This window comes from Osmerus mordax, chromosome 18, assembly GCF_038355195.1.
Source record: "Osmerus mordax isolate fOsmMor3 chromosome 18, fOsmMor3.pri, whole genome shotgun sequence".
Classification (NCBI taxonomy): Eukaryota; Metazoa; Chordata; class Actinopteri; order Osmeriformes; family Osmeridae; genus Osmerus; species Osmerus mordax.
Window position 1 is genome coordinate 1,757,472 of NC_090067.1, and position 21,109 is coordinate 1,778,580.

At 47.2% G+C, this 21,109-nt stretch overlaps 2 protein-coding genes across 5 annotated transcripts; both read left to right on the forward strand.

Annotated features, from left to right (window-relative positions):
- The first annotated feature begins 589 nt into the window (after positions 1-589).
- On the forward strand, positions 590-14,693 carry brd2a (bromodomain containing 2a). 4 transcript variants are annotated; one of them, XM_067256562.1, is made up of 13 exons: positions 590-2,734; positions 6,097-6,406; positions 6,554-6,691; positions 6,952-7,099; positions 7,439-7,620; positions 8,003-8,491; positions 8,849-8,977; positions 9,216-9,440; positions 9,939-10,225; positions 10,870-11,062; positions 11,353-11,488; positions 12,200-12,325; positions 12,731-14,693. In XM_067256562.1, the coding sequence occupies exons 1-13, from the start codon at positions 2,703-2,705 to the stop codon at positions 12,853-12,855; spliced, it is 2,520 nt and encodes an 839-aa protein (XP_067112663.1). In that variant the 5' UTR covers positions 590-2,702; the 3' UTR covers positions 12,856-14,693. The 4 variants fall into 4 exon arrangements, with proteins under 4 accessions (XP_067112663.1, XP_067112665.1, XP_067112662.1 ...); XM_067256564.1 differs by having other exon boundaries at positions 9,216-9,428; XM_067256561.1 differs by having other exon boundaries at positions 591-2,734; positions 12,197-12,325.
- Positions 14,694-15,266: 573 nt separating this feature from the next.
- hsd17b8 (hydroxysteroid (17-beta) dehydrogenase 8) lies at positions 15,267-20,709 on the forward strand. Its single transcript, XM_067256574.1, has 9 exons — positions 15,267-15,320; positions 15,880-16,082; positions 16,500-16,616; positions 16,918-17,013; positions 17,280-17,365; positions 18,928-19,012; positions 19,095-19,137; positions 19,251-19,325; positions 19,963-20,709. The coding sequence occupies exons 1-9, from the start codon at positions 15,275-15,277 to the stop codon at positions 19,980-19,982; spliced, it is 771 nt and encodes a 256-aa protein (XP_067112675.1). The 5' UTR covers positions 15,267-15,274; the 3' UTR covers positions 19,983-20,709.
- The last annotated feature ends 400 nt before the right edge of the window (positions 20,710-21,109 follow it).

Sequence of the window (21,109 nt, forward strand, 5' to 3'; positions counted from 1 at the left end):
TGGACAGACAGAGAAAGGTAGAAAGTGGAAAAGAAAAGGATGATGGAGTATTGAGTGTGAGTGGCCCAAACATTTGTCTGGTGTCATGGAGGGAAGGCACAACAACCTCTTGTCTCCTGTATGAACCATCTCATTCTTATTAGATCATTAACTACTAAGTCAGGTATGGCCACCTTATGAAGAATGTTTTGGAAAGCCAGAGACAGTATGCTAGACCCTGCCAGTGTTGAGGTCAGTGATGAGTGTAAAGTTCCATTCTATCTTTTGTAAACCAGCTTTAAACAACAGGAAGTCGCACCTTATGTGCACATGCAACTATTTCTGTTCTATATCTGTTTGTAGAGCTGTAGCCTACTCTTGCAACATGAAAATCGAACTGCACTGCATCAACACTCGTGCTCAGAACATATTACTCTGAACAAGCTGTACTTCTCATTTCCTATTATTTTGACGTTTAGTTAAAACTGATCTCAAATCAGTATAATGTGATTGGAGACGGATTGTCGTAGTGACACGGACACATGCGCTTGTGGCAAAACGCATGCGCAATATGTTGGACGTCGTGGGCAGAGGAGGAGGAGGAGGAGGAGATATGTTAGTGGGAGACGACACAACCCTTTCCTACGTTTGGCAAAGGGAAATTGTGATTTATTTAAGTGTAGGTAATTGACTCATTGATGTAGTTATGAAACAGGAGAGACAGGTCGGTAAATAGCGACGTTGCTGCGGTGAGGGGATTTCCAAGCCAAATCACGTGGTTAAATTTGGTCCAATCGGATCTAAGTGCAACTTCCTGAAAGTATGTCCTTTGTTCTGGATTTCGCAAAGATATCTACAAATACGATCGATTCTTGTTTTTTATTAGCACTTTATGGACGGCGGAATCAAAAATATGACGGCACAATACCACGGCTGGCTACAATTGTAATCATTCCCTTGGAAGCGTTTGTGTAACTTCTGATAAACATTGCGACTAGGTCTTATCTGATCACATGACCCCCCTCCCCCACTTCAATCCAATGAATGGGGGAAGAAGTCGGACATGTTTGAGAAATGTGATGAAAAAAAAGTGTCGTGTTGGAAGACAAGAAGATTATTGAAGGAAAGTTTCGCTTCCCATGGATTTACACATCGAGTTTGACTGAAATCATTTTTTATTTCAGACCTACTTTGGGGATTAAATTAGAAACAATATGTTTTGAAATTAGCATTTTTATTTTTATTAACAAGCACCTCTTTCTTTAAATTGAGTTTTTCCTCATTCAAATGTATGTTACTAGTCAGTATTTATCGATAGATTCTATGCCAAATTCGAGTGACATTGTAGAGAACGTATAACCTTGTGGTGTGGGGGATGGGTGCGTTAGATAACCCACATGTAGTGAGCTGCTTGGGCCTTGTCGAAAGAAGACTTGTTTTCGTTGGTATAACCTTGCATAGTTCTTCGTTTAGATAACTTTTCAGCAGTTCAAAGTTAATAATGTTGTATCTAATGTGATTCAGGTTGTTCTCGATATACCAGTTATTGAATAGTGTCAGTGTTTCTGGGGTGTGGTGCTTTGTGGAATTCGTTAACAACTTGAGACGTAAACTATATTTGATTCTTGGACTAATACCTTAGTGATAGATGAGCTTTTAGTCGTTTTTTAATGTATTATTTACAGAAGTATACGAGAAGTGAGAAACTGCTGTGTCATTCAATGGAGGGCAATTTCTTGGCCAGTTTGGCCTATCTGAATTGATGTTCTAATACACCTTGTCTTACTCCAAGGCTTTTCAACAGGTGAAACCGGAGACTGTTACAAAACTATTGGATATGCTGTAGTTGAAGCTCTGTACTAGAGTTTGTGACTTATAGGTATGAGAATGCTTAAACGCTCTTCCTGAGTGCGCCCTTAAGAGCGACTCTGTCTTTTGCCTATGTCGCAGCCATGGCCGAAATACGAATAGCCTACATTTGTATTTGTCGTTAATACCGTGTCAATTGCAATTAGTTGCGTTCGCAATGCAGTTTGGGGATAATTGTGATAGCCATGCAGACTGGGTAATTCAAGATGGCGATCTTGCCGCACTTTCGCAAAGCCAAAATGCGGATTCCCTCTTTAAGGGAAGTGCTGTGAATGCATGGGGGAGTCGGGTTTCAGAGTCTGGCAAAGTAAAGAGGCGCGTGACTGTACTTAATAACCAATGGGCTTTCTCTCTGTTTACAGTGGAAGCGCAAAGCTAGACTTTCATTGACCAATCGTCGGCGCTGCTTGGCCCACGTTGACGTAATGTAATAGGACAAGCAACGCTGCCGGTTTGAGTGTTTCATCAGACGCTTTCGTAAAGCACACTTGTCAAATTCGTCTTTTTAGACTCAGCAAAGTATCAAGTTTGAAATTCTGTAAATGACCAGTTTTAAGTTGAGAATAAATATTATATACACGTATTCCTGTTGGGTCTTCAAAACAGTCTAGAAGGGGTGTGGAAACGTTTAGCAGACGTGTTGACTAGCCAATGGGAACTGCGGGGGCGTAGTCCTTTTAACGTACTCTGTCCAATCCAGTCAGTGGTTGGTCTATAAAGTATCGGGTGTAGCCAGGTTTCGCCATTTCGCTGAAGCGGTGAGTAGTCGTGAGCGAGGGGGACTGAAGGATACTGGAGGACGATCAGAACCAGAATAACGGTCTAGTTTACAATCAGAATCCGGATCCATCCCGATGGAGACGGCTTTAAACCCGCCCCTTGAAAGGTACTGATGGGTAAACTTGACCTAGACCTCACGATCTGACAGGATATTGTTTACATAATATGTAGTCTTTTTCATAAAAATTGATGGAATGGACGAACTCATTGCAGCTTGTGTACGCCGGGGGTTAGCGCTGAAAGTGGCTTGTTGTGAAAAGGATGCGTTGATTCTTGGAACATACTGGCAATTGTTGGTCGGTGTCGTAGGTTTTTTTAAGGCACTTACACCAATTATTTGCATTTAGTTGGCTGTTTTTGTGCAAGAAACATTCGTAGAAAAATGCCGTTGCCCGCTCTCGTTCTTATTTTACTAGCTATGCCGGCGCCATCTTCCTCTCTGTTTCAGTGATCGGCGAATAGCTGTATAGCCGCTTTAGCTATCTAGCGTTGCAAAGCCAGGCACTCAACCGCGGTCCTTTCAGACCCTCGTCTGCTCTTGTTTTGAAGCCGTTCGGGCGTTAAGTTTGCTGGGCGTGAGTGTAGGCTAGTCAGTATCGGCTGGAATAGTGATGGGTGTGAAGTTAACGTTAGCAAAATCCGATAGCTTGGTTTGTAAGGCTGGAGGCTCATTTCGATGGTTGTCTGTGATGGGAATTGGCTAACGTTACCGAGAGAAGCGTTTTTACGCTGTTTTGTCTCTAAAATGTGCCGGGTTGGGGTAGTCTCGCCCTCCATGTCCATGTTGTTTTTGTGGCCATGTGATAATTGCATGCGTTGTTTGAGGTGGTGATGGCGCAATTTTCCCAGGATGTTATGATGTTAGCTAGATATGTTAGCTACAGATAATTATATTTCCTGATGAGACAGGGTATGCTACGTGGGATGTCACAATCAAACGGTTAGGGGTAAACTTGTTTCGACTCATGGGTGTTTTCGATCAGAATGGAGCGCGGTAGCCTCAAGGAATAATCTAGGGTGGTCGGCTGAAGGGTTGCTTGGAAACGGGATTGTTTCGGGCTATCCTTTCGCCACCTGTCACTTATAAGCAGATACTAATACTACTTACCAATAAGCTACCTTATTTAACTGCTCAACCAAAAGTAGAACTACATTTAATTTCGGTGATCATAACATGTGCAGGTAGATAATATATTTTTGTAATCTGGTATACCAACCACTGAATTCATAGGGCACCAAGTTCTCGTGCATTTAGGAGTGTGAATGTTAGGTTGGAAGTTATTGATGAGTTTATATAGGTACTCGTTTACTAAATGCATGACTAGGTCATTTTTTATTTTTACGTAGAATATCACTTTTCTATGTTAGCTTGTAGCTGCAGTATATTCTGCAATTTATTGTGTATAAAGGTTTAAATTATACAATAAAGTACACCGTTTTATAAAAATGTGTTTTCATACTTGTGTCATTACATAATAATGAATTATTGTTTTTAATTAACATTTGGTAATGTATTACTGCAATTAAATTATTAAATGTTTGAATTGCATATTTGTAGGAATTCCAGGATATGTAGGATGTGCTTGTCCGTCCCAGGGATGTCGTGGACCGATTTTCTGTTGAATAAGTTACTTTGAATGGATGGTCAAGGAGCTGCCCAGAGTAGTGTTCTAATGGTGTTTCCAGTGCTAAACAGATGTTTTATCTAACCATTTATCTGTAGAACCACTATAGCCTTATGTAAGCAAGCACTGCAGGGTGGTGTCTCTTAGGTTATCCATGTTATATAGTATGTAATGTTAAATGGTAATTGTGATGGTCCAATGGTAGTAGGTAATGACTTGTAACAAGGTTATTATATAGACTAAATGCCTTTGGTTCAAGATCAGTGTCTGAACTGTATACACATCTACGAAGTCTTCCCCAGTATTGTGTCAGTAGGGCATGTGTGCAGGGTGAGCCAGAGTTTGTGGTGTTATTTTGGTCTGCATGTGAAAGGGATTCACGAGAGCCTTGAGATCCCCTGCATTGGTTTAAAACAATAGAGCCGTGACTGCAAGTCTAAATCACATTCACAACAACGTACAGACTGGCACATGTATTAAGTACATACATTTCTCAGATAACAAAAGCATTTAATGTGGTACAATTTACTCAGCCTTGTTGAAGAACCAGGGAAGATATCCAGACATCTTATTCCAACCTGATCCCCGCAAATCTAATAGTGTGCATGCTGGATTCAGGGTTAGGAACGAGCGTTTTGAACCATGCCTCTATCTCTTTCATGGCCAGATACACTCCTGACAATGGACTGTAGCCTTGGGATTGGTTATGGCCTGTGTCCAACTCCTGCCCTCACTGTGCCTGTTGTAACTGCTGTTAGTAAGTGGGGGGTTGGGTTTTGTTACCATGGCAATACCACCCTATCGATCAAAGGAGCAGAATTGTTAGTCTCGTTGCCAGGGCGATGTAAGAGGAAGCTGGCTGTAAAAAAACAACAAATATATGCAGCCCCTCAGTGTAAGTAGAACTATGTTAACCACAATGCATCTTGTGTCCTGTTTTCATTTCTGCTGAGTGCACTCCAGGAAATTGTCGATATAAGACAAGTCTGAGTCAACAAGTGTTGATCAAAAAGGGGTGTAACCCATATTCTATTTTGGGGTGTCGTCTATGGCGTTCCAGGTTATCACAATGTCAACAGGAAAGTCTCCATCCAGGTCCTGCACTGTCACCACTGAGTCCCACTGAAGACAGGGAGAGGTCACCCAGAGCAGGAAACCATGACAGTCTTGCACTGCCAATCCTAAGTGTCCTATATGAACATGTATATCTACACGTAGTCTCTGTGCAAATATAGGCTACTGGTGGCGAGTAATAGATTTGACACAATGGGCCTATGGTTGGACAGTATGTACTTGTGGATGTATGCAGAGTTAGAACACAGTGAAACTATGAAACAGCCCCTTGTCAGTGTTCTCAGTGTGACGCAACAGTTCATACTCCGCCGAGTCCCGCCCCTCATTAATATTCATGCATGCACTGTCAGAAGCCCATTGGCCAGCAGTTAACATGGTAGAAGTCAGAACTGTTAGCCCAAGGCCTCTTGTGTGAAAACCACCATAACCATGCCCGGACACACTCAGTCAGCCGAGCAGTCCTGCTGAGAAGTGTGTGTGTGTGTGTGTGTGTGAGACTGTACCCAGGCCCGTTGTGTTTTTGTGGAGAGCAGAGCAGTGAGCTGTGACAAGAACTCTTTCGGTAGTGCTCCTGCACAGGGGAGGACAGGGTCTAAGCACCCAGACCTGCTGGTGCTTGACCACGCAAAGACAAAGGCACAAGAAGGATACGATTAAAGTGAAAACTGGTTATGCTACATCTAATGGTGACATTTTCCCCCTATCCCCCTATTTCCTTCTCTTCCTCCATCCTGTCTTCTTTCTACCTCCCCCCCTCTCCCACCAACAGCTCCATGGGCGGGGTCGAAGTGGGCATGTCGGGCGTCGTCATGGCAATGGAGCAGGGCCCCCAGGGCCCGGGCAAACGGATCAGGAAGCCGTCGCTCCTGTACGAGGGCTTCGAGAGCCCCGCCCTGCTCCCCCACGGCCTCAACCCCCCCGCCGGGCCCCCGCTGCCCCCCGTCAGGGACCCCAGCCGCCTGGGCAGGGCCACCAACCAGCTGCAGTTCCTCCACAAGGCCCTGCTCAAGTCCCTGTGGAGGCACCACTTCGCCTGGCCCTTCCACGACCCCGTGGACGCGTCCAAGCTCAACCTGCCGGTGGGTGTCGGCGGCGGGGCGGGCGTGCGAGCGCGTCGGTGCGGAATATTCACATGGTTGATCTTTATCCGCGTCCTCTTTATTGACTTTGTCTATCTCTCTCCGTCTCCCCCCTTGCCCCTTCCTGTCTCCCCCTCCTCCCTCCAGGACTATCATAAGATCATCAAGCAGCCCATGGACATGGGCACCATTAAGAAGCGTCTGGAGAACAACTACTACCGCAGCGCCAGCGAGTGCATGCAGGACTTCAACACAATGTTCACCAACTGCTACATCTACAACAAGGTGTGTGTGTGTGAGAGAGAGACCCTTTATTTATTTATCCAGCCTGTAGCCCCGATGACCTACGCGGTCACCGGGGCTACAGGACGACATTAGTCGTTAGGGTTTGGTGAAGATCAGGGCGAAGGGTCGCAGTGTCTACCCTCTACCCACTCCTTAAGGGTTCTGCTTGTTGTGACGAAGGATCAGTCAGCTCTTTCAATAAACGATTCAGAAAGTGATCCTGTAATGAACCCCCCCCTGTGTGTGTGTGTGTTCCCCAGCCCACAGATGACATAGTGCTGATGGCCCAGTCTCTGGAGAAGGCCTTCCTGCAGAAGGTGGCCCAGATGCCCCAGGAGGAGATAGAGCTGCCCCCCCCGCCCCCCCGGGGCAAGCCTGGCAAGCCGGGCAAGGGCCGCCGAGCAGCAGGTGAGACGTGGGGGGGGGACTGGGGGGGGGGGGGGGGGGATTGGGGGGGGGGGGGGGGGACTGGGGGTTCAGACGGATGGGACTAGGCAAAATCTTAGTAGTTATTTAAAAGGAAGCAGTCGGTACTGCTAAGGGCAGTACACAGTATTCAAATATCACACACAGGGAAACTATCTCAGTATTGCTCTACTGTTCCAATGACACACCAATGCAGAAGACAATTTGAGACTATTTTAAAAGACTTTTGCAGAGAGGTGTATACAGAAGTGTTTGTTGTCGGGTTTTTTTACCTGTCTGTAAACTCACCCTTTTGTTTATCTCCCTCCCCCCTTCCCCCAGTATCAGGAGGGGTGACCACAGCCCACCAGGTTCCCGCCGTCTCCCAGTCGGCCTACTCCCCCCCCACCCCCGAGACGCCAGACTCTCTCCTCTCCACCCCCCCCCAGACTCTCCTCTCCAAGAGCCTGGCCCACAGCGCCCCCTCCATGCTGGGGCTGCCCCCCACACAGCCCACCACCAAGGTACGCACCCCCTCCGCCAGTCCCGCTCCTTGAGAACCACGTGTGGACACCCCCCCCCTCCGTCCTCTAGTGCAGCTCACCAGAATCTGAGGGTTATCTGGTGGAGCCGGTTGATGAGCTGAGTCGGGTCATTTCTAACTGGGGTTGGAGGGAAGGGCGGTAGGGAGGTAGCTATCCAGGGCTGGACAGACCTCATGTAGATGATGCGCAGCTTGAACAGATGTATTGCATACGTATCCTGTGAGCCATGTTCAGAATGGAATGTGGTTCTAGTTCTCGAATCTTCCGAATGCAGCGCTAGAACAGCAACATTAAAAACATTCCAGAACTACGAGCGTTGGGAAACACCCCCCCCCCCCCTCTCTCTGTGTCCTCCCCGCAGAAAAAGGGCGTGAAGAGGAAAGCGGACACCACCACCCCCACCACCATGGCCCTGCCCATCACCATGGGCGTGGGGGGCATCGGCCTGGGCATGGGCTCCGGCCACGACTCCCCCCTCACCCTCACCTCCCTGGGGGGCGACCACGGCCCCGCCCTGGGCCTGGGGATGGGCGGGCTGGGTATGGGGGCGCTGGGCATGCCCATGGGGCGCGGCGGGGGGCCGAAGGCCCCGGCGGGGAGGCGGGGGGTGAGCGGGCGCCCCATCAAGCCCCCGAAGAAGGACCTGCCTGACTCGATGCTGCCCACCCCGGTGAGGCGGAGCAAGCTGGGGCCCCAGCTCAGGTACTGCAGCGGGGTGCTGAAGGAGCTGCTGTCCAAGAAGCACGCCGCCTACGCCTGGCCCTTCTACAAGCCCGTGGACGCCTCGTCGCTCGGCCTCCACGACTACCACGACATCATCAAGCAGCCCATGGACCTCAGCACCATCAAGGTACACGCCCGGCGCTTTTCCCGCCAAAAACACATTTCCACTTTTACAGTCATTTAGCAGATGCTGACATTTAGAATAATAGTAACAATACTATTGACAAGAAAGAAATGTTATTACACATAAGAATGGGTAATTCTTATGTTTATGTACTTTTTAATATATTTTTTTTATTATAAGAGGATGACTGTGCTAAAATGTCTTTACACCTGTCAGGAAAACAGAGTAAAACTCAGGGCAGACGAAAGGAAAGTAGTTACTGAAATGTAAATGAGCCCTAAAAGTGTTGAGGCGGTAACTGTGAGATGGAAAGGTTCTAACCCCCCCCCCCCCCCCACTCCCCCCCCCCTCCCCCTCCAGAGGAAGATGGACAGCAGAGAGTACAGGGAGGCCCAGCAGTTCTCTGCCGACGTCAGACTCATGTTCTCCAACTGCTACAAGTACAACCCCCCAGACCACGACGTGGTGGGCATGGCACGCAAGCTGCAGGTACACCCCCCATGACCTTTAACCCCAGCGCCAGATTAGACCTCTGATCTTAACTCAACTAATTTACTGTTCTACTATTTTTATCTCTATTTTGTAACACTCAAAACAACTTAAATCTTATTCTGTATTCTAAAGTCCCATCCACTTTCCAGGTCGATAAGCTTTGATAATAACCGTGTTTGTGCTGTTAGTAACGGCTGGTTACCCCTAGTAACCGTTCCCCCCCCTCCCCCTGCAGGACGTGTTTGAGTTCTGCTTCGCCAAGATGCCGGACGAGCCGTCGGCAGCCCCAGCCTCCCGCGGCGCCCACTCCTCCTCCTCGTCCTCCTCGTCCTCCTCGTCCTCGTCGTCGGAGAGCGAGCCGAGCAGCGAGAGCGAGGAGAGCGAGAGCAGCCCGAGCTCCGACAGCGAGGAGGAGAGGGCCACCCGGCTGGCTGAGCTGCAGGAACAGGTGTGTACCCAGGTAGAACAAACTCCACTGGCGTACGCACTCACACCCACACACACCCACACACACTCACTCAGACACACACACTCAGTCAGTCACACACACGTTCTCAGATGTAAGCACACACACTGTCAGGCATGTCTACACTCAGAAGTACGCACAGCAAGCACATTTTTACAAATGCACACGCCTGAATATAGACGTGTTTGCGTCCGAAATCGTGAGATCAGGCTTTAACCACGGAGGCAGAAACACAATCACACTGACGATCACTGATCATTTCAGTTTTTTATAAATGCTAAGCTTGGCTAAGCCACCACGGGCATTGACCACTCCCCGCCCTCCCCTCCTCCCTCACCCGCTCCTCCCTCCCCTCCTCCACCCTCTCCAATCCCCCCTTCCTCCCTCCCTCACCCCTCCCCCCCTCCCTTAACCCTCACCCTCCCCTTCACCTCCCCTTCCTTCTCCCACATCCTCCTCCATCCATCCTCCATCCTCCTCCCCCCCCCCCAGCTGAAGGCGGTCCACGAGCAGCTAGCTGCCCTCTCCCAGGGCCCCATAGTTAAGCCCAAGAAGAAGAAAGACAAGAAGGATAAGAAGAAGAAGAAGAAGCCAGAGAAGCACCGCCGGGCGCCGGTAGAGGAGGAGCTGGCGCCCGTCAGGCCCCCCAAGGCCCCCAAGACCCCCAAGGTCACCAAGACTCCCAAGGTCACCAAGACCCCCAAGACTAAGAGCAGCAAAGGAGGCAGCAGCTCCACGCAGGGCAAGAGGGGCCCGGGCAAGAAGAACAACAAGAGCAAGTGAGTAGCTCCCCCCTGCTGGTCACTACTGATGCTGCAGGCTCGCGTGTTGACGTGAGCCGTTAGGCTGCTTTTCAGTCCTCTAAAGTGCATTTGGAGACCGGCTTTGCTTAACCCTTGTGCTGCCTTCGGGTCACATGACCCAACGGTTCATAACGAACCATCGTTGTGTTTGCCCAATTTTACCCAAAACAAATAAAAATAGTTTTCTTTTAACCTTTGCAATGTGGGGGGTCTGAGACAGCCCCAACGGTTAAAAGAAAATGCTTCACTAATGTTTTTGTATGCGGTAAATTTGCCGCAATACGACGGTGGGTCACAATGACTGATGGGTCTGATGACATGTTTTTGACTGATGACCCGAAGATAACACAAGGGTTAAAGGTAGGGTAGGTCATGTTTTTGAGAGGAACCTTTTTGTCATATTTGCTGAAATATACCACATCCCGTGACCAATCAATGAATCAGATGCTCTGACAGTAAAATGGAATACATCCGATATCCGTGGCTGTCGCAGCACTATAATAACCGTGACCCATCATTGGGTCAGATACATACCCTGCCTTTTAAAGTCATGCAACATGCATGTCATTTAAGCCCCACTGTGGTCGTAGCTCACCTATCTCCCCCCTCCTCCCCCCCAGGTCTAAGAAGTCCCAGGGCATGATGCTGAGCATGCAGGGCCACGGCGTGGCCCCCGCCTCCATGCTGCCCCACTACGACTCGGAGGAGGAGGAGGAGGTGTCGCCCATGTCCTACGACGAGAAGCGCCAGCTCAGCCTGGACATCAACAGGCTCCCCGGGGAGAAGCTGGGCCGCGTGGTGCACATCATCCAGGTACGGGAGCAAACACACACACACACACACACTGTAGACACACACTAAAGCAGGGACAGAATTTTTTGTAATATTTTTTTTTATATGATAAATAACAGAAACAAAGGCATTCAAATAAAACGGTTTACGATAAAGACGATTCCAGTAGAGCTGGCCAGGAATGTATTCCAAAACTGCAGTGTAGACAACCCAAAGCCCAGAACAACCACAGCCCATTCACACACACACACACACATCTCCCAGGCAAGAGACGCGTGTTAACATGTGGCTTGTCTCCCCTGCCTGGCCAGGCCAGGGAACCCTCCCTCAGAGACACCAACCCAGAGGAGATCGAGATCGACTTTGAGACCCTGAAGCCCTCGACGCTGAGAGAGCTGGAGAGATACGTGCTGACCTGCCTGAGGAAGAAGCCTCGCAAGCCCTACGGTGAGACTGGCAGACAGAGAGACCAGGCCGCTGGGTTCCCCTGTCGACTGTGAGGGTAGCAGGGCTAGTCCAGAGAGACCATGAGTCCTGTGGTAGTGGTGTAGACTGAAGGTAGCAGGGCTAGTCTAACCCGATAGTGTTACAGCCATATCGTTTTTACACAGAGATCCTGCAGTATTTTCGTTAACAAGTTCAACCGAACCAAACAAAGCCAGCCTAATGCCGCCCTGTATGTGATTTGAGATAGCATGCTGGCGTTCTGGAGGCGTGATGTCATTGCTAGCGTGTGTATTCCCGTCATGCCGGTTTTCCTGTTTACACAGACGTAGTTTCAGCTCTGCACCTCCGCTTACCCCCCCCCCCCCCCCCCTGCCAGCTTCATGCCGGTACAACGGTCCCCCTGTTCTGTTCATATATTTTAAACAGAACTGTGAAGCAGGACATCACTGCCCTTGAATAGGTTGTGTAGAAAGTGCCGGAGAGACCAGTGTTGTAGACTGGAAGTGTAGAGAGATGGCGAGAGACCAGTGATGTAAACTGTGTGTAGCTTGGCCCGTTCATGATCCAAACCTTGAGATGGGAGAGAAAGGGGTGGTGGGGGGTGGGGGAGGGATTGCAGAGAGAGACCAGTGATCTTAAGCCCTCCCGTGTTCTTACCAGTCCTGCGCATCGTGTTCTCAACCCTGCGCTGTCCGGTGTGTGTTTCAGGAGGAAAGAAGGGCGGAGCGGGGAAGTCCAGGGAGGAGCTGGCCCTGGAGAAACAGATCGAGCTGGAGAGAAGGCTGCTGGACGTGTCTGGACAGCTCAACTCTGGCAAGAAGCCAGCCAAAACCAAACGTAAGAGAGAGAGAGAGACACTGACACACACACACACACAGACATACTGATACACACACACTAATACGGATACATAGACACACGCATGTGTCCAAGAAACCACAGCGAGGGCATACATACAATCCAAGCGTTTCCTCCAACAACAAAATAAACGCACAGAGAAATGTAAACACAGATGAGATAACAGTATTTCCACATCTGTGGTTTGTGTGGTGTATGTGGGAATGTACTTCCTTGTTCTGTGTCCTCAGGATGGCTTGTGTGTTGTCTGTTGAAAGGTGTGTAACCCTGCTTGTGTCATGTGGTGTATAACCCTGTGTGTGTCCTGTATGGTGGGTGTGTGTCCTGTATGGTGGGTGTGTGTCCTGTATGGTGGGTGTAACCCTGCCTGTGTGTGTGTTCCAGCGGAGAAGCCCAGCGCTGTAGAAGCCCACGCCCCAGCCTCTCGTCTCAGCGCCAGCAGCTCCAGCTCCGACTCTTCCTCCTCCTCCTCTTCCTCCTCCTCCTCAGACACCAGTGACTCAGACTAGGGAGGGGGAGGGGCCCCCCCACTCCCCCCCCTCCCCTCCTCCCTCCTAGCAGAACCACCATTATAGTTGTTGCTGGATCAGAGCTGTTGTCAGCCAGATAAACTGGACCGGAACACTGACAACCAGGGTTCCAAACCTACGGTTCCACAACAAGGGTTCCAAACCTACGGTTCCACAACCCCAGGGTTCCATCTCCAGGATTCCAAAACCAGGATTCCATCCCCCGGGTTCAACACCCCCAGGGTGTGTTCCATGTGGCCCTGGACCAGGAGAGAGGAAGACACTGGGATGTTCCCTGTGGTGTAGAACCCGAGTGGAGGGACCGAGAGAGAGAGAGCTGTGGAGCCTGACAGAGAGGAGAGGGGGGGAGAGACCTCCACGCGAACTCTGGAGATGGATAATGATGGAGGGGGGAGGGGGGGAAGAATGTCTTTCTCTTTGGAACTTCTCCTATTACCCTGTCCTTCTCCTCAATACTGTGTAAATACGGTGTACAAATATATAAATATCTATTTTTCTTTTATAAAGAAGCATTTAAGGACTCCCCTAATCATAGGGGAACTAGCTGGTGTGGACAGACTGTCTTATTCTTTTTTTCCTCTTTGCTCGTTTATTTTTTTCTTCCCCCTTCTTTTTTTTTTTTTTTATATAACAGACTGAGGTATAGAGGGTTTTAACAGGTGTGTGTGTGTGTACGTGTGTGTGTGTTGGCACGGTTTCATCATGATGCAGCCTCGCTTACCGGATGCTAATGTAAACCACCTTTAGAGCCCTTCATGTTAAAGCACCTTGGCTCAGTCAGCAATAGTACAAATCAAACACACTGGGCGACACATGGTCTTAGTCTTCTCAACAGACGGCCTGTTCAAACAGATGTCCCCCGTCATGCCTGGACTACACAGGAGTCCTAGCGTCAGGGGAGGAAATATTCTCACACTGTCCTGTTGGCAGACTAGTTTTATGGCGAATGACGCCACCTACTGGAGGACAATGACAGAAGCGCATGACTACAGTGCTAAAAGTAAGTGTAGTCCTCACCATGGCACGAGGAGGTTCCGTCTGAGAAGTGAACAGCTGTGTGATGGCTCGGTCGCGCCACGCCTCCCCCTTTGTTGTGAGTTAGCGTTTTTAACTGTCTGTAAACAATGTGTTTGCTTTGTTCCTTTTATGTGACCACTCTTCTGCCAATAAACCGTGAGCACATCTCTACTTCACCTGTGCCCGAAAAACGAAAACTTACCATCGCTTCCTCCCTCGTCTCCTTTCCTTATCACCTTACTTTATGTCTCCTTACCGTCTGCATGCATTAGGTCTGCAGAGCTACGATGCTAGAAGGGCAGGAACAAAGCTAATCGGCTAGAGGCTAGCAAACTGCTTTATCTTCATTGGTAGCATTTGATTTCTTAATGTACTTTTAGGAGTAGTTTATCAGTGGCGTCTTTAGTAAGCTTTCCTGGGGTGCTGTACTGAATGACATCCCTTCCCCCCTTTCTTGCTCCATGCCAACCACTCTATCGTATGTAAGAGCATATAGAACAGCACTATTTCTAAACAACTTGGCCTTCTGACAATTTTGGCAGCTGGAATGTTTGAAACTTATTTTAGATTAATCAGATTTTCTGAATAAGTTAGGAGTCTCCATTTTTTTGGGGGTACTTGACAGATTTTGTGAGTTTATTTAAAGTCCTGAATCGTGCTTTTTAAAATCAGTTCTGGGGTGTTTTCAGTTATGTTTATGTGTTCTATGGGTTAGCTATTTATTTTGGGTGGGGATTTGAGCGAAAATGGAAACCAAATTAGAGACATTTTATGTGGTAATACTGTCATGGTGAATACTACTCACAAACATGTACATCTTAAGAAAAGGTTACACTGAAGATATGTACATATTCTACAATTGCACAACTCTGGAGCATGTTTTTTCGTTGTCACCTGGAGATTTCTTGATTTGCTTTCAGTCGTTTTTATTATTCCACCTTAATTCTAGTGGATGTTTTAATTGTGTTTTATAAAATAAAAAATACAAATATCAAACGCTTGATCTTACTCTGAAGTGTCTGAAATGTTTTTGACCTCACTTTACTGAACATAACAGCAACTGTAGGCCTATAAGAAATAACAATAAAATTACTTCACTAATGGGCAATCACCAGAATTGCGTCACGTACAGTATCACTTGCAAATACTTTGATGGGGGCTACTTAATTTGGCTCACTGACAACAGTAGATCGTTTTAAACTACAAATTAAAGGGGATGCTATTAGTCATTTGACAATTTGAACATATGTAAACAGTCCCAATAATAGTGACCACGGCAAGTTACTACTGTACCTCGTTGGACTGCTAGATCTTAGTTTTTCCTTGTCCTGAGGCGCCATCTATCTGTCGGAGAGGGAAAAACACAAACAAGGGCAGAAACATGGCAGCCACCACAAGACTCATATCAAGGTTGGCAGTTGTCACGGGTTAGTCTCCTGTTATTCCGTCTCTTTATGAATTTACGTGCAACAAGGCATGTCTGAGGTAGGTAGCCTAATAGATTTGCGATTGTGAAGAGGTTGTGGGGGAACTACTTAAACGGTATGGACCACGATCTGCGTCAATAAAGCAGCGAAACAGGATCTGATGTAGCCTACTACTTGCATTCAATTGTACACGAAGGAAAATGGTCTTACCATTGCACGCCTAAATCCTACTTTTGTTGTATCTCGGGAAGTAGAACAGTGCTGGCTGGAATGTTTAGCAAATTAAGTGTATTTCCATTGTGTATTAGGAGTGTATGTCCAAACTCCTAATTTATGTCCACATATGGGCTATTAGGCTACACATAATAATTAGAGGAAATGAACAAAAAGCTTTAATATGCAACAATTGTTAACTGCCTAAGCCTCTTATCAATCATTTGCCTCAATCAATCATTTGCATGCCTACATGTAACACACCACAGACCAAGGAGAGTGTACCAAAATGCCTGTTGCTGTGGAGCCTGACCCTTCACCCCCTTGCATGTCTCATTCTGTCCAGGAGGGGGCAGTGGGATTGGCCGAGCTGTCTGTCAACGACTCGCATCCGAGGGCGCCACCGTGGTGGTCGCTGACCTTAACGAGGATTCGGCCAATCAGACTCTGGGAATCCTGACCCATGACCTCAAAGGTCAAGACCACATGGCGGCAGCCGTGGATGTGTCGTTGAAGGAGAGCGTGGAGAAACTTGTCACTAGCATACAGGTCAGACCCACATACACACAACATCATTTTTCGACTATATTGAAGCTATATATATATCATGTAAATCTTTCTCTCATACACACTCAAACACTTGGCTTTTTCAAGATCCGCCATGAATGTAAGCAAGGTGGTAGCGGTCGGGGGAGGAGTAAAAAAAGTGGAGAAAATCAGACAGTCCGTCGCCAGAAAGTCATTTCCCATCATGCAGATTGCTTGGCTTGGCGGAGGAGAGCAATTGCAGTGGCTGGCCCCGCCTCCTTGCTCTCGTGAGATGATCGCGTGTCACCGTGACAACCGGATGATTTCCTGATCTCAAACAAGCCTACTCGCAGAATGAACGCAGAATGAAAGATAGACCTACCCCTTGTGTTGGTACACACACAGCTGACTAGAGCCCCTCTCGTTCCCCTCCTGCAGTGCCGGTACTTCCAGCCCCCCTCCGTGTGTGTCAACGCCGCAGGCATCACTCAGGACGACTTCCTGCTCAAGATGGAGGAGGCGGACTTTGACAAGGTCATCCGGGTCAACCTCAAGGTAGCTCCGCCCCTGACCTCGGACCTCCACATTTAGGAGCCCACTCTCCCTGTTCTCCTTGCTCAACCCTGACATGAACCCATCGCAATGGACGTAAAGATGAACATGAACCCTGACTCCGGTTGTTTATTGTCTGTCTTACTGCCTTACTCCTTATCCTACCTCCTCTCTTCCTCCATCTCCTGTTTGGGTCCTCCGTCTCCCCCTTTTCCCACCCCTCTCTGACGTTTTCCTCCCTCCTCCTCCCCCTCCTCCCTTCTACTGCACGCGTCCTCTGTCCTCCTCCACTTCCTCCCTCCAGGGTAGCTTCCTCTTCACCCAGGCTGTGTCTAAGGCCCTGGTGGCCTGCGGAGCGCCCAAAGGCTCCATCATTACTGTGGGCAGCATCGTGGGCAAGGTGGGTGAGACAGACATCTTTACTGCTGGCGGAATCAAAATGAAACCTACGTACCAAATCAATCTCTTAGCGATTGTTGAACTCTAGACAGAACCAATAATTGGTAAAATACCCGAATATGAAAGCTTGGTATCAAATTAACCTCTTTTCGAAGATGATTGACAGATGAATAAAAACAGTTGTTTTGATACCATGTGTAATACGGTATTGACTGTGTCGACTGTGTTGTTGATGCTGTGGTTTTGCTGTGTCTACCTGCTGTCCAGGTGGGTAATATCGGCCAGGCCAACTACTCTGCCTCCAAGGCAGGAGTGGAGGGCCTCACCAGGACTGCTGCCAAGGAACTGAGCAGGTGAGACCGCAGCCAACATCCCAGAGAGAGACACTGTCTACAGCAAGGGGTGAGAGAGAGAAGAGGAGCTAGTAGGAGAGTGAGTGATTGAGTGAGTGAGTGAGTGAGTGAGTGAGTGAGTGAGTGAGAGAGAGAGAGAGAGAGAGAGAGAGAGAGAGAGAGAGAGAGAGAGAGAGAGAGAGAGAGAGAGAGAGAGAGAGAGAGAGAGAGAGAGAGAGAGAGAGAGAGAGAGAGAGGGAAGAAGATACTCACCACAGGGCAAAAGTTTGGAATACTGTCCAAATGTTGCTGTTACGGAAAGAAATGGGTACTTTTTATCCACCAGAGTGACATTCGACTGATCACGATGTATTGTCAGGACGTTCATAACGTGATAAAGTACTGTTGCAATTAGAAACCAAACTTTTTCACAACTTCCCCTACGACTTCAAAGAGTTCTCCTCAAAATAATCCTCCACATGCAGCAATGACAGCTTTGCGGATCGCTGGCATTCAAGCTGTTAGTTTGTTTGACCTCTCACCCCACTTCCTGTAGCACTTGCCTTATGTGACTAGCTTGTTGGACACTTCTCACGCACCTTACAGTCAGCTGATCCCACAACATCTCAATGGGGTTAAGACCATGCCAGCCAGTCCATCAGTCAGTACTGTACTCCTGACAATGTCTGCTTCTTTGCCCACTCTAGCCTATTAGTTTTTTCTGTTTTAAAAGTGGCGTTGTCTTTGCTATTTCCCCTGTAAGGCCTGCACCCCTAACTCTTCTCTCTACTGTTGTACTTGAAACTGCTGGTGAGCAGGTAGAACTTAACGAAGCTGTCAGCTGAGGACATGTGAGATGTCTATTTCTAGACAACTAGAGACAGTGATGTACTTTCCTCTTGTGTAGTTGTACATCTAAGCCTTCCACATCTCCTTATGTTGTTTTGGGCAATTACAAGCATTGAATAGCTTTCATTCCTCAAAGCAATGATTGATGAGTTTCTAGAGAAAGCTTTTTCTTTTGAGCCCTTTTTGACCGAATATTGACCTTAAGATATGCCCATGTATTGAATACTGTGCCAACTCAAACACAAAAGACAATTTTAGGTTTCATTTAACAAACCAAGTAGCTTTCAGTTGTGTTTTATATAATGAGAAGTGATTTTATAGTACCAAAATTGCAAATTAGCATGACTACTAAGGATAAGGTGTTGGAGTGATGGCTGCTGGAAATGGGCCCTATCTTGATTTGATCAAAAATACATTTTCTTTCTAATAGTAAATAATAAATGTGCCAATATCTTTCCTCAAGAGCAGAATCCATACATGATTCCAAACTTTTGCCACCCAGTGTATATATATATATGAATATATACAGAGAGGACAACGTTTTTAGAAAAGGGAGTAGTATAAGACTGTCTGACTTGCTGTCTTGCTGTGTGTGTGTGTGTGTGTGTGTGTGTGTGTGTGTGTGTGTGTGTGTGTGTGTGTGTGTGTGTGTGTGTGTGTGTGTGTGTGTGTGTGTGTGTGTGTGTGTGTGTGTGTGTGTGTGTGTGTGTGTGTGTGTGTGTGTGTGTGTGTAGGTTTGGAATCCGGTGTAACTGTGTCTTACCAGGATTCATCTCCACTCCCATGACTGACAAGGTCCCAGAGAAGGTCATCAGTAAGGTGGGATCCAGCCTCACACCACCATACCTGGATCATTACTGTTATATATGACCTATGCTAAATGTGCTGTGTGTGTGTGAAGATAACCTCCATGGTTCCATTGGGGAGGATGGGAGACCCTGCAGGTATAAATACCTCTACTGCGCTCCCAATATAGAACTACTCTGGTCACTACCCTGTTGTGTAACACCCATCCCCCACCCTGTCTAACCCCCTCCATCTCTATATCTCCATGTAGAGGTTGCTGATGTCTGTGCCTTCTTAGCCTCGGATGACTCTCGCTACATTACCGGTGTCAGTATTGAAGTAACAGGTGGGTGACTAGTAATGCCTAGGGATCAGGTTTGACTGGCAATGCCTTGAGATAATTTCACTCCCTATGTCTCAATACTCAAACTACCATTCAATATAGTATGCCAGAAAAATATTTTGTATGCCCCAATACATAGTATGTCCAATGCAGTACAGTATTCCAAGATGTCCTACTGTATCTGGTAGCATTTTGCAGTATGCGAGCCAAAATGCTTTCCTGGCTATTATGACCCACAATCTTCTGCACAGTGGATGATACACATCATCGAATGAACTATAGACATTACAAAGTAACAACAGCACAGCTCTGGATGCCCTGAATGCTGCCTGGTCAGCTTTGCGTTTTATTTTGATCTCCAAAGTCAAAGATGTAGCTCCAACCTAAAATAAATGTTACGTTACAATCTGTGATGGATGTATGAGCAAGAGGGTTGAAGTTCAAGGCGCAATGTTGTGACTAAGTAGTATGTCCCAATTGCATACATACAGTATGCAACAGAATGTACTTGCAACTGCAGTACCTAGCAACAAATAAGGAAAAAGTATGTGATCTGAGATGCAGGGACTGTGACCCCTACTCACTCCTGCCACAATCAGTTGATTTCCATTTGTCAACCCTAACACACATGTCTCTTCAGGAGGACTTTTCATTGGCTGAGCTTTCCATCATCATGGACAATTATGGGCAGCTTCCTGTTGTGCCTTCAACTTCCGAACCGGGAATTCCAAATCTGAATTCTCAGAATCCTCACCACTTATTCAACCAGGAGAGCTAATGTGCCTTGACCTGTAATTGTTCATCTTTAATAGTGATTCATTTGACATGAAGTCAAGTGGATCTGTACAGTGTACATTTAATTCACTTTGAAATATATAATGATTCGGAGCATAAATTCCCCTCTGAAAATGATCTGCCATGCTAAGCTAGATGAGGATGCTGGTCAGAGATGTAGATATAGATGCAAAGACACACACACACACACACACACACACACACACACAAGGTGCAACACACTAAGAAGCTTGGCACGCAGACAAGATGCGCTGGCATGTGGTTTAATCAAAGACTTTGAACAGAAAGACATCAACAAGGCAAGAATGGATCCAAGACAGTGGAGCTACAGTACACCAAAGCAACTGAAGTCTAAGAGAAGGACAAAACGACAGCGTAGGGGAGGAGGGAGAAAGGCAGGGAGCGAGGGAAGGACATTTTCACTGACATATCTATTGTGATGTTGAGGTGATTTATAGTGGATATAATCAATAGTGACTTCTGAATGACACACCTGGTTTTAAGGGTGCGACTGTTCACACAGGCGGATGAAGCCTTGTGAGTGATGATGTCATTCTGGAACAGGAACTAGGAAATGAAATAAAAAAAACACTGGCTTAAAAGTAACCCTAGGCAACATGCATTGCCAGCCAGTCAAGAGAGAGAGAGTGAAAATGGGGAAGGGACTTGGAAGAAAAACAAGGGAGTCAAGCAGCTCTTTTAAAAAGATTATATATTACAGAAACAAAAAAATTATTAAAAAAATTACTTACACACAAAATAATACTTTTTCTCTTTTCAGCACCATTATTTAGTTGAAACATCTGTCTTCAACAAACCCTTAAGTCAATGTGACTGTCTTCAGAGAATGAGAAAGACAATCTTTAATTAAAAATAATTCAACCTCTGCTTTTTGTTTTAGGTTACCCCCCTTTTCTGCTATATCAAAAGACAAACAGTAAAAACAATTACACCACATAACCCATAATTATATTAGCCCATAGCCACATCGG

Excerpts from the sequence above, each read along its gene's own strand:
- brd2a (XM_067256561.1), top strand. The coding sequence starts at position 2,703 with ATGGAGACGGCTTTAAACCCGCCCCTTGAAAG. Across the intron at positions 2,735-6,096 it reads TTAAACCCGCCCCTTGAAAG|CTCCATGGGCGGGGTCGAAG; the intron begins GTACTGATGGGT and ends TCCCACCAACAG. Across the intron at positions 7,100-7,438 it reads CAAGGGCCGCCGAGCAGCAG|TATCAGGAGGGGTGACCACA; the intron begins GTGAGACGTGGG and ends CCCTTCCCCCAG.
- hsd17b8 (XM_067256574.1), top strand. The coding sequence starts at position 15,275 with ATGGCAGCCACCACAAGACTCATATCAAGGTTGGCAGTTGTCACGG. Across the intron at positions 17,014-17,279 it reads TGGGCAGCATCGTGGGCAAG|GTGGGTAATATCGGCCAGGC; the intron begins GTGGGTGAGACA and ends CCTGCTGTCCAG. Across the intron at positions 19,326-19,962 it reads TGTCAGTATTGAAGTAACAG|GAGGACTTTTCATTGGCTGA; the intron begins GTGGGTGACTAG and ends ATGTCTCTTCAG.